The 16,535-nt window shown below is 34.8% G+C and overlaps 1 protein-coding gene across 1 annotated transcript in view; it reads left to right on the top strand.

Moving 5' to 3' along the window:
• The window catches only part of CSMD2 (CUB and Sushi multiple domains 2), a 988,708-nt gene that overhangs the window by 728,165 nt on the left and 244,008 nt on the right, over positions 1-16,535 (top strand). Inside the window, 2 exon segments of the mRNA XM_074305059.1 lie at positions 11,038-11,194; positions 12,740-12,931. Of these exon segments, the coding sequence (XP_074161160.1) occupies positions 11,038-11,194; positions 12,740-12,931 (349 nt within the window).

The raw sequence follows: 16,535 nt of genomic DNA, 5'->3' as shown, positions 1-16,535 counted from the left end.
TTAGGTCTATATGTAAATTCATTAAGCTTTTAATTATCTATGTTCTTTTTGAACTATCTGTAGCATTTTCGTTTTCCTCTTACCTTAATAGAATATAAACTCCTTGATGACAAAAATTTCCTTAACTTTTCTCCATAAGTCTTGATAATAGAGAATTTGACATGTGATAAATGGTTGTTGAATTGGAATGAATTGAATTAGCTTAGAGAAGAAGGGAAAACTGAGAATTTGATACTGTATCTTTGGCTGTACAGTCATGCACATACAATAATATTTGTAGCTATCTCAAACATTTCCCAAAAGTTCTTCTTGAGTCATAGATGCCTTTGGCAGACTGGTGAAGCCTATAATTTTCTTCTCAGAATCATGTTTTAAATGTTTAAAATGTTTTTAATTTTTTTTATTTTATTTTAAAATTAAAATAAAATATATAGGATGATAATAGAAACCCGTTATATTTAAATACATTTGTCAAAATGTGAAAAAATATTGATCTCCAGATTAAGAACCTTTGCCCTAGAAGAATAGAAATATCACAGCCTTTTTTCCTAGAGGTTCAACTTAGTTGAATTTGTCACTCTAGCCTCTCTGTTCTGGGCAATCAGAAAAGAGACTCGTTTTGGTGATTTGGGCTATGCATGCTTCAGTGAAAATGTACTACAGGCATAGGGCTAGTCCTTTTCCTGGTTTGAATTTTCCACAGCACAGATTGGGGATGGCTCAAAGCAGTCAATTCTAGCATGAGTGAACTACTGAAAACTGCTCCTGGGTATTCAGTGAAGTGCTTTCAGTCAGTTCTGATTTAGGCTAATGGCTTTAGAGCTGGAAGGCACCTGAGAGATTATCTAGTCAAACCCTTTGTTTTAAAGAAAAGGGAAAAGATCCAGGCATGGAGTGACAGGCGCAAGACTTTACAGATGTGAAATTCAAATCCCAAATTTGAAGTGAATAGTGTGCTTACCTTTTAGCTGGCTGTTCATTGGATTGTGAGGAAAAAGAATGATGAGAAGTCTTGCAAGTGCACAAAAGAGATCATTTCTGTGTCAGAATGGTATCTTCTCTCTTATTTCTCTCCTTTTCTTGGTTATAGGGAGACATGTTAATTTATGCATTCTTTGTACCACTTTTCAGGATTGTAATTCAGTTCAACCAAACTTTATTAGGCATCTAGTGTATACAAAGCACAAAGTTTGTCTAAAACAAAGACCTTGTCTTCATGGAGCTTGTCATTTAGAGAATAATAGACTTAAATAAATATATGATATTGTAGTATGTTAAATTCATTAATGAGGAAAGGGCCTTTTGTAATCCTCAGGTCAAGCTGACTGATAGAGTTCAAGGAAAGCTTCATGAAGAGGTAGCTCTGAACTTTGCTTCTTTGATCTTCTGATTTATAACATTATAGTACTGCTACCTTATCTTCTTATAAATGAGAATCTCTTATACAACATATTGCACAGGATCCCCCACTTATTTCATTCTGGAACTTTTTCCTGTTGTTTTAGAATTTAAGCAGGAAGAAGTAACTTTGAATAAGATTATGTAGAGACCAGATAGGTAGACCAACTCCTAGTTTATTTGAATTAACAAATTACTAACTTTGATCTCCTTACCTAAGAAAAGAGCACTGAGTGTTGTTCACATTAAGGAAGGGAAGGAAAGAGAGTACTAAATGGAAATAGGAATTTCCCACATATTACCACAATCTAGTCTTCTTTCTTTAACTTTTATCTAGACTAATACCAAAATATATTGGTGTTCTTTCTTTCTTAGCCCATTTCCTCTCAATGCATCATTTATACATATTCCCTAAATAATATTCGTATGGTCCAAGTCAAACTTGTCAACTCTGACAATCAGTCCTTCTTTCAAAGACCTTTAATGGCTCTCTATTGCTCCTGGGATTAAATGTTAACTTTTTACACCTTCATCTTCAAAGTCTTTCAAAGTCTAGTACTAGCTTACCTGTTCTCATCATTGTTCCACTTCCTTACTAAGAAAACAGAAGTCTGGTTTCATCCTTTGTACTAGATCCAAGATGTTTATTGTAGTTAATCTAGCTCAAACAAAATTTAGCATACATTTCATCTTCATTATTGTTGTAATTGTTCATGTTATGCTCTAGATTCTTCTTTCTTCATTCTGCATTGTTTCATTCATTCAGGGTTGCCTATTAAGAATTTCCCATATTTTTATATGGCTAATGTGGCTAGGGATACCTTGTAACATTCATCTGCAAATTTGATTAAAATGTCACCAGTGACTTCATCCAGATCATTAATAAAAATATTAAACACAAGGCCAGGAGCAGATTCCCGGAATGTTCCACAAAGTACCCCTTCCAAGTGGACATTGAAGCATTGATGACTATTTGCACATTTTTTGGGTGGTGGTGGTAGTAATAGGATAGTCTTTCAGCTACTTCTAAATTCACTTAACTTTACTATCTAGCTCATATATCTCAATTTTATCCAAAAGTACAGCATGAGAGATCCATCGGAGCTTTTATAAAATTAGATTAACTGTTGAATACAATTGTGATCTCTAAAGTAGTTTATTTGCATGTAACAGGCTGGAATGCTGGAGAAAAAAAATAGGCTTTCTACTTATATTCTTTAAAAAGGGAGGGGAATGTAAATGTATTAATGTTTAATACATATTAAATTTGGTACCTTTATCTCATACATATGTCAAATGCCATTAATGTATTACACATTGTGTCTGGGGAGGGGGAACCCAAAGTCAAAGAACTGATTCTGGAATCTTCACTTGTTTATTCACTTTCAGTACATCGCTCCAAAATTTAGTTTATCTATTCCTAGTTAATTGAATTTGGTATTATGTTATTTAATTTTAAGTAAAGAAATCGTCATAAAACAGACAATTATCATAATAAGATTGCTTCAAGGAGAATTGAATTAAAAATAAAACTTATTCTTCTCCTAGCCTGAAGTCTCTGTCAACCACATTTCAAAGTAAAAAACAAACAACAACAAAAAATTAACCACCTAATTATATCTGACAAACTATCCAAAAATTTTGAAATTATCAATATTATTTGAAATATGATTTTATGTATAGTAATATTAATTAATAACCTTGTCCTGAAAAAATTCAAAGAATTTCCTTAAAAAATTTATTGTTTGAATGAAAGGAAACATTATCAGTTACTAACACAAAAGAGAAACATGTCATTTAAATTAGGTAAAACAGTTCTAACATTGATTATTATATTATACCAGAATTCTGTTGATTGTTTCACTGGTGATCTGATCAGTTCCCATGGAATCAATTATCATTACTGATAATTGATGATTATCAGTTCTAATTATATAGCTCTAACTTTCTTTTCTAACTTTCATTTTCATATCTCCAAATGCCTCTTAGAAATCTCAAAACTATATGTATTCTAGTGCAGGCCTTTAAAACCTCATGCGAGGATTATTTCAGTAGGTTGCTGGTAGGTCTTCCTGCCACAAATTTTTCTTCATTTCAATCTAATCCATTCTGCTACTGAAGTGCAAATCTGACCTTGTTATCTCCCTATTCCATAAGCTCCCTATTGGCTCTAGAATCAAATGTGAAATGTTGTAGTTGACAATTAAACCCTTAATAACCTAGCCCCCTCCTATTTTTCAGTCTTCTTTCACCTTTCTCCTCAACACATACTTTTTGATTCAGTGATATCTGCCTCTAGACAGTTCCACAAATAGGCTACTCCATCTCTCCATTCTGGGCATTTTCTCTGGCTATATCCAGCTTTTCTCTGACTTCTGAACTTTTTTGTCTTTCATTATGTTTGCACTAAAATTCTACTTTCTTCAGGAAACTTTTTCTAATCCCTCTAAATCGCAACACCTTTCCTCTGCTAATTATTTCTTCTTTATCCTGAATATAGCTTATATATATATGTTGTCTCCCTCATTAGTCTTTTGCTTCTTTTTGTTTCCCTTGTATTAAGCCCAATTGTGAATACTTAATGAATATTGATTGAATGATTGATCTTAAATTCATCATGTCCAAGCTTGAACTCATTATCTTTCTTCTTAATTCCTTCTAATTTCCCTCTTAAGCTAATCCTCCATTTCTAGTCTATTGCTAAATCCTGTGGATTCCTTCATAACATATCTCATACAGGTTCTCATCATCACATACCTAGTCTACTCTAATAAAATAAAACACACACACACACAATAAAGCCTTCTGGTTAAAAAATCTGCCTCAAATCTTTCTTAACTCTAGTATATCCTTCACTCATCTGTCAGATTAATCTTAAAGCTCAAATCGGGCCATGTCATCCAGAGCCTCATCTTTTTCCCTCGCAAACCCCCACCACCCATTCAATCAACTCTAGAGCCTCCCTGTCATCTCCAGGATCAAATAGAATATCCTCTGGTGTTCAAAGCCTTTCATCAGCTGCCCCCCTTCTACTTTGCCAGCCTTGTTACACCTTATTCCTTCACTCTGTACTTCTCTACCCTGTCAGTGTATTCTGAGATTTAGTGAAACACAAGATACTTCATATTCAGACTCCATGCATTTTTTATTGGCTATCCCACATGCTGGGAATATTTTCTCTCCTTCAGATAAAATTCTATTTTCTACAAGATTTTTTTTTATATTCTCTATTAATGATAATTTCTTCTGTTGATTAGCTCACTTTATCCTTTTATGTATCTATGTACATATTTGTTTGCATGTTGTCTCCCCTCATTAGATTGTGAACTTATTGAGAGTGTATGTAATCCACATACATCATCGCCTACCTAGCTTCAGAATCAAGAAGACCTGAATTCAAGTCTTGCCTCTGATACCTGCTGATTATAGGACCCTGGATAAATCTTTAAAACAAAAATACAGAACATGTGCAGACTACTTTTGAAAAGAGAATTTCCTCATTTGGGAATTCTTTATAGATATAGAAGTTCAATTCTTTTTCTTGTCATATCACATATTAATTACCTCTTGACACGATATTTCTTCAAGTAAAATATAAATTCTTTGGATACATAAATGTCTCATTTCTAATTTAATAAATCTTTGTTGATCAGTTGATTTATTTCTTTATATTTGTATTAACTTGTTCCTAATGAAGCAATATTATCTCTTTTTTATCACCTCTTTAATTTTTGGATGTTCACAAACCATCTTCTTCATTACTCTAGAATTTTGCCAGGAATTCGAGCCAAGTCCACTACCCTATACTGATTAATTATTGTGTTGGTTTTGTTAATATCTGGTGTTCATTATGCTACATTCATTTTATGGAATACATTTCTGCCCTTAAACCTTTCATGGTAACAGAAAAAACAGTTAAATAAAACTAACCAGCAAAACAATTATCTGACATGAAATATTCCAGTCTCATGGCTTCCATATCTCTTTTAAAAACAGAAAAATATATTATGTCATCTGTTTTCTGGACCAGAATTGGCAATACACTTGATGTGAATGCAGTTGTCTTTTCATATTCTTTTAAAATTTATATTATCATAATATTGCTAGATTGTTCTCTTGGCACTATATCCCTTCCAACTCAGATTCTATGATCTGTGATTTGGTAGGCCAAGAAAATCTATGCATATGAAAAATTTGTCTGGCAAAAAGAGATTGATGTGAATGAAAGGAGAAAGCCACATATATTAAAAAAAAAAAAAGGCACATATTCACATACCCACAAAGAGTTCTCTTTAAGTATTAGCTATATTTATTAAATACACAGTACTAAAATGCACATTGATCACCTTGAGGAAATAGCAAGCTCAAAACAAACCACATATAAAACTAAGCTTTAATAATGGGAAAAATAAAGATTACTGAAGAAATCCTTAAAATGCATCAAGTGTGCAAACTAGGTTGGCATAGATTACATGTCTCTCCTATGTTTCATTGGGGATATTAAATTCCAAAATAAGAGGCCCTATCAACATTGTTATGTTATGTTTTACTCTTAGCCAGAGAAGTGCAAATGAACTGAAAGCTATTGAGTAAGAAGGCCATGAGACTTAAGAACATAGATTCTAATGACTACACATGACAATAGTTTTGCCTCAATCTGCTCTGTGTCTGTCACTATCTATATGTCTTTCTCATTCTTTGTCTCTCTCCCTCACTTTCTGTCAACCCACCCTCATGAGCTTTTAATTTTGTAGGAACAAAATTAAATAGAATGTGATCAGTAATCTTATGATTAGCATGCTTTATAACATAAGCTGGGCAGTAGAACCATATTTTCAATCCTGACAGGGTAGTAGTCAATGTTTCTTATTGAACCTCTGTTATTAACCTTTTGCTGTTAGAGATCTGGAAAAAATTCTACGATTGATGGGCATTGTGTTGTTTTTCTGCCTCAGTATTCTTCAAAGTGCCCCTGTCTTCCAAAATAAGGTCTATGGTCTGAACAACACCGACAACAAAGAACATTGGCCAAAGCTCTAAAACCCGGTGTACCATCAGTATTGGGTTTTCTCATGTTTTCATTTAGATGCAGCTGTATTATTTATAACCACAGGCCTATTTGTCACTAATTCCTGCTTTGGTAGGATTCTGTACTTAAGGATCTCCTAGCTTAGATTCAAGGTTCACATCTCTGTTTTTTTTTTCCTATCATTGTTTTGCTATGACTTACGTGACCTTTATCTGTCTGAATGCCTGACATTTAGTAAGCACTTAAGAAATACTTTTCCTTTTATTGATAAATTTCTCACTTTTATTTTATTTCTCATCATTAAAGCCTGTTTCTTCCCTCTCCTCCACCCTGAAATCCTGTTTAATTTTTGGATCTTGCTTCATTCTGATTTCATGGAGTTTCTTTTTTAAAAAAATTAAGATATATACTTTATTTTAACATTCATTTTTTAAAATTTGAGTTCCTATTTCTTTTGCTCCCTCTAATCTTTTCCCTAGTCAATGAGAGGGCAATATGATATTAATTTTACATATGAAGTTATGTGAAATATATTTCCATATTAGCCAAGAAAAAAAACAAAATGAAAAACTATGTTTCAATCTACTCAATTCTTCAGTTCTCTCTCCCAAAGTATATAGCATTTTTCATCAGGGATACTTTCAAGTTGTCTTAATCACTGTCCTGATCAGAGTAGCTAAATCTTTCATAGTTGATCAGTGGTATTGTTGTTACGTTGTGCAATGTTCTTCTAGTTTTGCTTACTTCACTTTGTATCAGTTCATTTAAATCTTCACAGGATTTTCTGAAACCATCTTTCTCCTGATTTCTTATAGCATAATAGCATTAAATCATGATATTGTACCATAACTTGTTCTACTATAACTTGTTCAACCATTTCTCACTTGTTTGTTATCCCCTAACCTTTTAATTCTTTGTCACCATAAAAAGAATTGCTATCGATATTTTTGTATGTAAAGGTTCCTTCTCCCTTTCTCCTCTTAATTTTTTTGGATATAGACTTAGTAGCATTTCTGGGGCAAAAGGTGTGCACAATTTTATAGCTCTTTTGGCGTAATTCCAAGTTGTTCTTCAGAATGGTTGGCATTCACAATAGTGCTAATAGTGCATTAATGTTATAACTTTTCCACATTCCCTCAGCATTTGTCATTTTCCTTTTCTATCAAGGTAGCCAATCTAATAGGTGGGAAGTGTTACCTCAAAACTTTTTATTTGCTTTTCTCTAATAAATAGTGATTTAGATAATTTTTTATGTGACTGTTGATAGTTTTGACATCTTTTGAAAATTGTCTATTCTTATTCTTTAACCATACATCCTTTTTGGAATAGGTTTTTTTTTTTTTTGTTTTTTTGGTTTTTTTTGTTTTGTTTTAGTAAATATATAAGTTCCCTATATATTTGAGAAATAAGGCTTTTACCAAACAAACTTTTAGTAAAAAAAATTCCCCCAATTTCTTCCTTTTCTTTTAATTTTGACGGTTTTAGTTATGGAAAGATTTTTAAATTTTACGTAATCAAAATTATCTATTTTACTTTTTTGTGTTTCTTTCTGTCTCTTATTTGGTTATAGGGATCTTCTTACTTTTCTAAATTTTGCCTGCTTGAAAAACAACACTATATAGTGTAAAAAGAGTGAATATGAAGTCAGACTTTTGTTTTTGTTTCTGCTATCTTTGCAACTATCATTGTGTTTTATTATTGTGTGCCTTTGGGTTAAAATATATACTTTATTTTAACATTCATTTTTTAAAATTTGAGTTCCTATTTCTTTTGCTTTTTCACCTATAAAATGGGAAGAATCATACTTGTCCTGCCTACCTCATACAGTGGGTATGTGGATTTTTCATATGTTCGTGGTATACAAAATGTTTTATAAACTATAATTAGTAAAAATAATTATTATAATTTTTTTGCAACCATTATAGCATGTTTTGTTTGTTTGTTTCAATATCTCCCTTTTCCTGACCTTTGTTAACTGCAGCTTTCCTTTTTCTGTTCAGCCTTCTTGGACTGTTAATAACTACTTAGCTTTTTTGGTTTCAGTACTAGTCTTGCCACCATTTTGACCTTTGTAGGATAAGTATTTTGACTCTTGCTGAAGTAGGAAGGAATGAGAATAGATAGGAGGATTGTTCAGATTGCCAGAGTATTGAGAAATGGTGTTTAAAAAACAAATAAATAATAAACCCCTTTCTGTATAATTTGGATGCAATAAGACTAATTGACCTCTTTCTGTCTCTGAATCTTGGGTGCACTGAGTCTCATGACTTACAAGTGTCATAGATATTCCATATTCTTCAAATAGATAGGCCCTCTAAAGTTTGATCCAGAATCATAAATGTAGCACTATCTGATTAAAGAATACTGTCCTTTCGGATACTTTACCATATAAATGGTGGAAAAGAAACTGTTCTAATATTTCTATAGCCAGCTCCACATGGAAGCATAGAAATTGTTTCTGGGTAGAAATATTCATCACTCAAAAATGCCAGCTCTGATATTTACCAACGCATTGTGAGGGTTTTCACTTGGCTACAGCTTATGTTATTGTTTATACAATTGCTAGAAGAGAATGGTGAGCTTAAAGCTTTGAGGGCTAGCTCATTGTTCCAGCCAGAGTTGCCTATTGCTAGAATTCCTAAGAATTCGGATTCAAAGGAAGAAGGAAAGACAACTGCCAGTGAAAGGTCCTGCTCCCAACAAGCTTTGGCCACTGTTCCCTCTCCATGGCATGCAGCTGGGCAGAGGTTAGTTACTTAGCCTGCTTCCTTGGGAATCCAAATCTCTAGTGTTTGATACATGTCACCCAGGCTGCTATCACCTATACCCTCCCCCTGTGTCTTATCCCTTTCCAACAAAGTTGTCAGTACTTCCTCCACTAGTAAGAGATAGGAGGAACAACATCCCATGAAAGGAAGAAGGATGAAAAGCCATCCCATAAACTTGAATGACAAGAAGAAATAATGCTTAGTGAAGACATCACTTTTGGGTCACCAAGTATTCAGGAATAAGTGCTTTGGGAAGTCAATTCTTCTTTGACAGCATGAGCTAGATAAGAAAGAATGTAGTCTGAGGAAGGAGGAAGGAAGGTAACAGGATTTGTTAAGTGCTTGCTCTGTGCCAGGTACTGTGCTAAAATCTTTGTAAACATCTTATTTAATACTCACTAAAACCTTAGGAGGTAGATGCTGGTAGTATTCTCATTTACAATTCATTAAATTTGAGCAGTGAAAAGTTATTTGACTTACCCAGACACACATATTAAGTGTCTAAGGACATATTTGAACTTGACTGTAGGCTCATTGCTTTCTCTAGTGTACTACTAGCTACCTCTATGTAATTGAAAAACAATAGAATTAGAACTAGAAGACCTAGGTAAATCCTGAAACTGCTTCTTAGTATTTATATGAATTTTGGTAGCTTTCTCTAGGGCCCAGATTCCTCATGTAAAATGAAATGGTGAGACTGTGAATAATTTTTTTTAAAAAACAAATCCTTCTTAAGGATTTAAGAATTAAGTATATTCCTATGAAGTGTATCTTTGAACTCCAACCAGTGATGATCTAGATAGGAATTCTTAATCATTTTTGTGTCATGGACTCCTTTGACAGTATGATGAAGCATACAAAACTTTTCTTAAAATAGTTTTTAAATATATAATATTAAAAAGGAAACCAATTATATATTATTAAAATATATGTTCCTGTTGTTGAGTAGCAGTTTTCAATCATCTCTGACTTCATGATCTCTTTTGGGTTTTTTTTTAGCATATAAAATGGAGTGGTTTGTCATTTCCTTCTCTAGTTTATTTTACAGATGAGAGAGTGAAGGAAACTGGATTATTTGACTTGCCCAGAATCACACAGTTACTAAGGTCCTGAGTCTGACTCCAAATCTGGCACTCTATCCATTGTGTCACCTAGTTGCCCACATAAGGAGGAGTTTAGACTAAATAATCTCTGAGGTTCCTTGCAGCTCTAATTCTGCCATCCAGCTATGAGAGAATATAGGTGGACAGAAGCAGGGATTGTGTAATGCTTTTCCAATCAGTCCCAACTGAAACAAAGTAGAGAGTAAACTCTTCCAATTGGACTCAAGAAGAAAATAAGGGTGAGAACAAACATTAGTCAAGGCACATAGAGAGAGAAAGAGAGAGAGAGAGAGAGAGAGAGAGAGAGAGAGAGAGAGAGAGAGAGAGAGAGAGAGAGAAACAGAGAGAGAGAGAGAGAGAGAGAGAGAGAGAGAGAGAGAGAGAGAGAGAGAGAGAGAGAGAGAGAGAGAGATTTTGTCTCTTCTGTCTTTTTTGCCACCTTTTCCCAGTTTCTGTAATTCCTGGCTACCTCTGCCATCTCTGCCACCTCTACGATCTCAGCTATCTCTTCTCCTTTCTGCTGCCAACATCTCTACCTTCTCTGTCATGTCCAGTTCTACTGTTTCTACTTTATTTCATCCTGTTTTTATTTTTGTTTTTAACATCTCCAACCAATATTATCTGGTTTTCATCAAGTCTCAAATTTTGAGCTTCATTGTAACTGCGTTTAAGCAAATTCATGCTCATACATTTTATAATTCTAATGCAGTTAGTTTGACCTTGTCTTTCCTGTGCCCAGGTTTATGATGGCAGCAATAACTCTGCTCGCTTATTGGGTGTGTTCAGTCGTTCAGAGATGCTGGGGGTCAGTTTAAATAGCACATCCAGCAGCCTGTGGCTTGATTTTATTACCGACTCTGAGAACACCAGCAAAGGATTTGAACTTCAGTTTTCCAGTAAGTCTTTTTTTTTTCTTTTCTTTTTAATTTGAGAGGGTATTTAAATCAATGTTCTTGCCTCTTTGACAAAAATTAAGAAATGATCGTTTTATCTCTGATGTGATTTGGTTTTCTAAGGCTAGTATTTGAAGATCTGATTATTTCATTTAGTAACAAACCCTTGAATTCAGGTAAACTGCCCCATGATGGTCCCAGGTGTCTAATCATATTACAAGTAATCCCATAGTTGTATTTGTAGTTAACCATAGGTATAATGGAGTAAGACATTACACTATGCTTTTATTTTTTTTTTAAACATTTAAAAGAAGTTTTATTGAAATGCTTTACAAAACATGAAATCCCTGCATCTCTAAAAATAATGTATATTTAAGGGAAGATATTCAAAAAAGTAATGATACCTACTATTCTTTTAACGATTTTACTAATCTGTAAGGGGTTTTGAAATTTTACTTTATTTATGGATTTAAAAAAAGAATTTTTAATTCTCTCACTTTGGATATTTTGGTTGTCTGACACCTCTTAGGCTTTTACACAATTTCTTTAGTATTTGGAATTGAAGTTTCACTGTAACACTTTTTAAATGTAGCTTTAATAACCCCAGTGAGGGATTATTTTTCTTATGACATATGCCAGCCCTACAAAAAATATTTTTTCTACATTTTCCCCCTTTTGTAGAGAGAAAGGTCAGGTTGTACTATATTTTCCAAAATGTCTTTCTTAATCAAAAGAGAATACACTAAGATGTCTCAAGCTTTCTCTCATTCTTAGAGAGTTGGTATGTTATAATTAGATTTGAAGTCAGAAAACCTATGTTCAATCTGACCTCTGACAGCTACTACAGCTGCTTGACTTTGGACAAGTTGCTTAACCTCTTTTGACATCAGTTTCCTATTTGTAAAAAGAGATTTGTTTATAGAATGTTCTTAGATTTTGGGGGTGTCCATGAACCTTTCTGGCAGTCTGGTAAAAAAGTTCATGTATCCCAAGTTAAGAACACCTGGAATGCATGATTTCTCTTTTCTTCCAGTTCAAAGTCTATGATCTTGTGATCCTTAATTTCCCAAACATGTGTATTAATATACAATTATATAATAATCAATTTATTAAGTGTCTTCTATGTGCTAGGCACTATACTAGACTCCGGGATTCAAGAATAAAGATTGAAACAATCCTTACTCACAATGAGAAAGCAATTAGAATTTGGTAGCATTAGGCAAGAAAGGTTTCCTGAAAGAGATGGTTTTGGAAATGCTTAGAGATATAGTTTGCTATAACTGAAGAGTTGAGGGGTCATTCTGTATGTGGATAAGCACAAGTGCAAAGACACAAAGATGTGAACCAATTAATTACTAGTAAAGTCCAAGGAGCTTGCTACTTAGCTCAGAAAATCCCCTGCTCAGAAATGTAGGAGTGAAATCCATGAAGTTATCAGTGTTTTCCTCTTATCTGTCCTAATCATCACTTTGAAGGGTGGTTAAGGAATTTCTTTGAAGGTTTCTGAACATAGGTCACTTTTTTTTACAATTGTATCTTCTCTACTAGGTTTTGAACTCATCAAATGTGAGGATCCTGGAATCCCCCAATTTGGCTTTAAAGTACATGATGGGGGCCACTTTGCAGGAAGTTCAGTATCTTTCAGCTGTGATCCTGGGTACACTCTGCGAGGCAGCCCAGTTTTGATGTGCCTGACTGGAGAGCGCAGAGCTTGGGATAAACCTCTCCCCATTTGCATTGGTAGGATTGCTCTGCTTCTCTTTATCCCTTCAGACCTTCTTTAGCAAAGCTTCCTTTTTGCCCTTATTGCCTTTTCTTCTATAACAATAATAAAATAAATTTGCTGTCTGATATCACTATCAAGATTTGCTACATTGCTTTTTCAATCTGGAGATGTCAGTTTGATAATAATTATATACTACATCTTTGTAATGCTTTTTACTTTACAGAGCACTCTTATATATTTGTTTTATCCCTACTACACCAGTAGGAGGCAAGTATTCTTATCCTCAGTGAACAGATAGTGAAAATGAAGCATTGGTGAGTTAAATAGCTTAACCAAAGTCACATAGTTGGTGGCTGATTTAAGAACAGATTTCAGTTTCCTGATCTTTAGTCTTATTCTACCTAATACGTATTTCTCCTAATAGCCTCTTTATATGTTATTTCAACATATATTATAATAAAGAAGTGATATAGTCAATTGAAAAAGAGCCAACCTGGAACTAGGATAATTGGTTTCTAGTATGAGTTTCATAATTAATTTTCCAACATCCTCAACTCACCGATTTGAAGCGGAGGTGTTAAGCCAGGTCCAACAAAGTCTCTGCAGATTTTGTAAGAGGGGAAGCTAGATGAAATCCAGGAGACACATATGAGCTTGTGTAAACCATGCTTAAGGGAGTATGCTGGCCTTCATCTCTACTTTATGGGGTAGGGGGAATGATCACAAAAGCTGCTTAGAGAAGTTTAGAGAGTCTCTTATGGATTGCCAGAAGAGAGAATCCCAAAATAAAATAATTCCAGAGTCTATGGCCTCCAGATTTATGAGCTCATCTGACTACTTGTACCCTGTACATGTGCCTTAACAAAATTATATGTGGATTTTGTGTTTATACTCACCTGCAAATAACTTCTCTGGTCTCCATTTCCCCATCTGTAAATTGGAGATTATAATTCCTTTTCTATCTTCTTCATGGGAATGTTATAAGGAGAAATATGATAGTAAGGGAACTCTTTTTGTAGGCTAGCTAATATACCTTTTGTAAACACTATGCTTATCACTATTATATTTGGGGACCAGAATGGGACCAAAGTAAAGTGAAAGACATAGAGAAGCAAAATTATCCTTCCATTTGTTCTTCTCTACTATTTCTTGCTCTTCTCTTCTACTTTTTGTCTACCTTGTCATCCATGATGTTTGTGTCCCTCCTTTCTTGCCCTTGTTCCCTCCCTAAGCTACTCTCCAGACCTCAAGCTCGGAACTTCACTACTATCACATGAAAAGACATACATAATATGTTTTGAACACTTTAAAACTCTATGCAAATGTCTGCTACTGTTATTCTTATTCCTTTAGAATGCAAATGCATTGAGAGCCTTCTTTCCCATGCTTCACATTGGCCAATGTGACCAAGTTAATTTCCTTTGAAGTGTGACTGGTCAAAGATATCTATCATGCTGCCATTCCTCTATTTAATCTAGGTCTTTCAGTAATATATTTCGTGAATCCAAAACAATGTCCAGTGGTGGTTAGGAAGCTCAGGATGTCCCAAAAAGTGGAATAGAAAGATTTTGCTCCCGACTCCTTCCTCAAACTTTGGAAGCCAGGCTTTATGTGTACACTCCTTACCCTGTCCATAGGTGGGTCCCATTTGGCATAAGGCTTATAGCACCTATTGCAACCAGAAGTAACTGTTGGAGTTTGAGATGTCTCCCAGGATGCCAAGACATGGTAGAGTTAAGAGGCATCCAAGATGTCTAAAATCTAATCAGGGTGGAGTTTAAAAGAGCAATATAGATAGATAAAACAGAGATAAGGTAAGCACTTAGGGTGTGCCAGATTTGTAAGCCCTGGTAATTCAGTTAGAGGCAAGCGAGACAATCCTGGCCTTTAAAGAATTTGCATTCTAATAGCAGAAGACAAAAGTTTAAGGAACCTGGGTAGTGAAATTGGAGAGGGACTAGGCTGTAGGCCCCAAGGAAGTGGAAGCAAAAAAGCTTGGAGAGTAAAGTTGTAAGTTAAGAGAAATATGAGAAGCAGCTAAGTGGCACCAGCCCTGGAGTCCTGAATTCAAATGTGGTCTCACACACTTACTAGCTGTGTAATCCTTGGCAAATCTTTAACCCTAATTATAGACACAGACAAAGGGAAGGAGGGAAGGAGTCAGAGGGAGAGGAGAAAGTCGAAGGAAAGGGAGAGAAAGAAGAAGGAGAGAGAGAGAGGGAGAGGAGGAAAAAGGAAGGAAAGTGAAAGTAAAGAGTAAGTTTAGATAGTAAAGGTAGAGAGAGAGAGAGAGAGAGAGAGAGAGAGAGAGAGAGAGAGAGAGAGAAGAGAGAGAGAGGAGAAAGGAGATGGAACAGGAGAGGGAGGAAGAGACACACAAAAACACAGAGAGAGAGAGAGAAAAAGACAGACACACAGAGGCAGAGACAGAGAGAGACAGAGAGACAGACATTTAGAGAGAGCCCGGTAGAAGGAGAAGAAAGAAGCATGATGGGAGCCCCTCTTGAAAAAATAAATGATATAGTCAGGCATTCACCATTAATAGGAATTTGGTGCCTCAGAGCAGAAGTTTCTCTAAAATGACAGTGCAGTTAATAAGGATAAAGAGAAGACAACATGGATTTAGGTTCTATCAGAGGCATGGAACTTCTTTACTGCTCAGACCACATCTGGAGTATCACCTTCATTTCTAGCTACTTCATTAAGAAGCACACTGGTAAACGAGTGCTTCCAAAACCAAGGCACTAACATGATGAGATGACTGTAAATCATACCGTTTCATTGTTGCTTGAAGAAATTAGTCATGTTTAGCCTATAGAAGAGAAGACTTAAGAGGAACATTATAACTGCCTTTCAGTATTGAAAGGACTATCACATATAAGCAGTTTGTCTGATTCCATTTGACCTCAGATGACAAAAAAAGAAGAAATAGGTAGAAATCACTGAGAGCCAGATATTGATTTCATTACTGATCGTTTGAGCTGTTCAAAAGTAAAATGGCATTTCTCTATAGGTAGTGATTTTCCCATCAGGGGATGCCTTTCTGGCAAAAGTGACATAGAGCAATGGATAGAACATTGAATCTGGAGCTAGAAAGATCTGGGGTTAAAGGCTTCCCCAGACATTTACTAATCTGTATGACAGGGCAGCTCACCTAAATTCTCTGAATTTTATTTTCCTCATCTGTGCAATGGGAAGAGCATCGTACCTGTTTGTTGTGAGAGGAGCAAGTGAACTAATGAGCTTACTAATGTGTTGTTTTGCAAAACAAAGTGTTATATAAATATCAGATATTACAGTTGTTATTTAGTAGGTGTTTTTGTTGTTTGTTGTTGTTTTAGTTAGTTTAGGTTACCTTTAGTTAGTTTAATTTAGACATGTTCTAACTCCAGTTGTATGGCCTTGGCCAGTTTCTTCTATAAAGTGAGTGGTCATTTTGGGTGTTCTAATGTCCCTTTCATCTTTAACATACCATGATTTCATGATTCTTGCCTTCTTCAATATTATCAATTTTTTTTTTCACCTTTTCTTCTTTTCATCTTTGCTTCTGGCTCCCTGTCCTTTATAGCTTGTCTTCCTGATGGCACAGCTGAGTCACCCTTTACCTTGTAACCCAGT

The sequence above is a fragment of the Sminthopsis crassicaudata genome, chromosome 3 (assembly GCF_048593235.1).
Source record: "Sminthopsis crassicaudata isolate SCR6 chromosome 3, ASM4859323v1, whole genome shotgun sequence".
Classification (NCBI taxonomy): Eukaryota; Metazoa; Chordata; class Mammalia; order Dasyuromorphia; family Dasyuridae; genus Sminthopsis; species Sminthopsis crassicaudata.
Note: the sequence above shows the minus strand (reverse complement) of the source record. Positions and strands in the feature narration are given on the sequence as shown.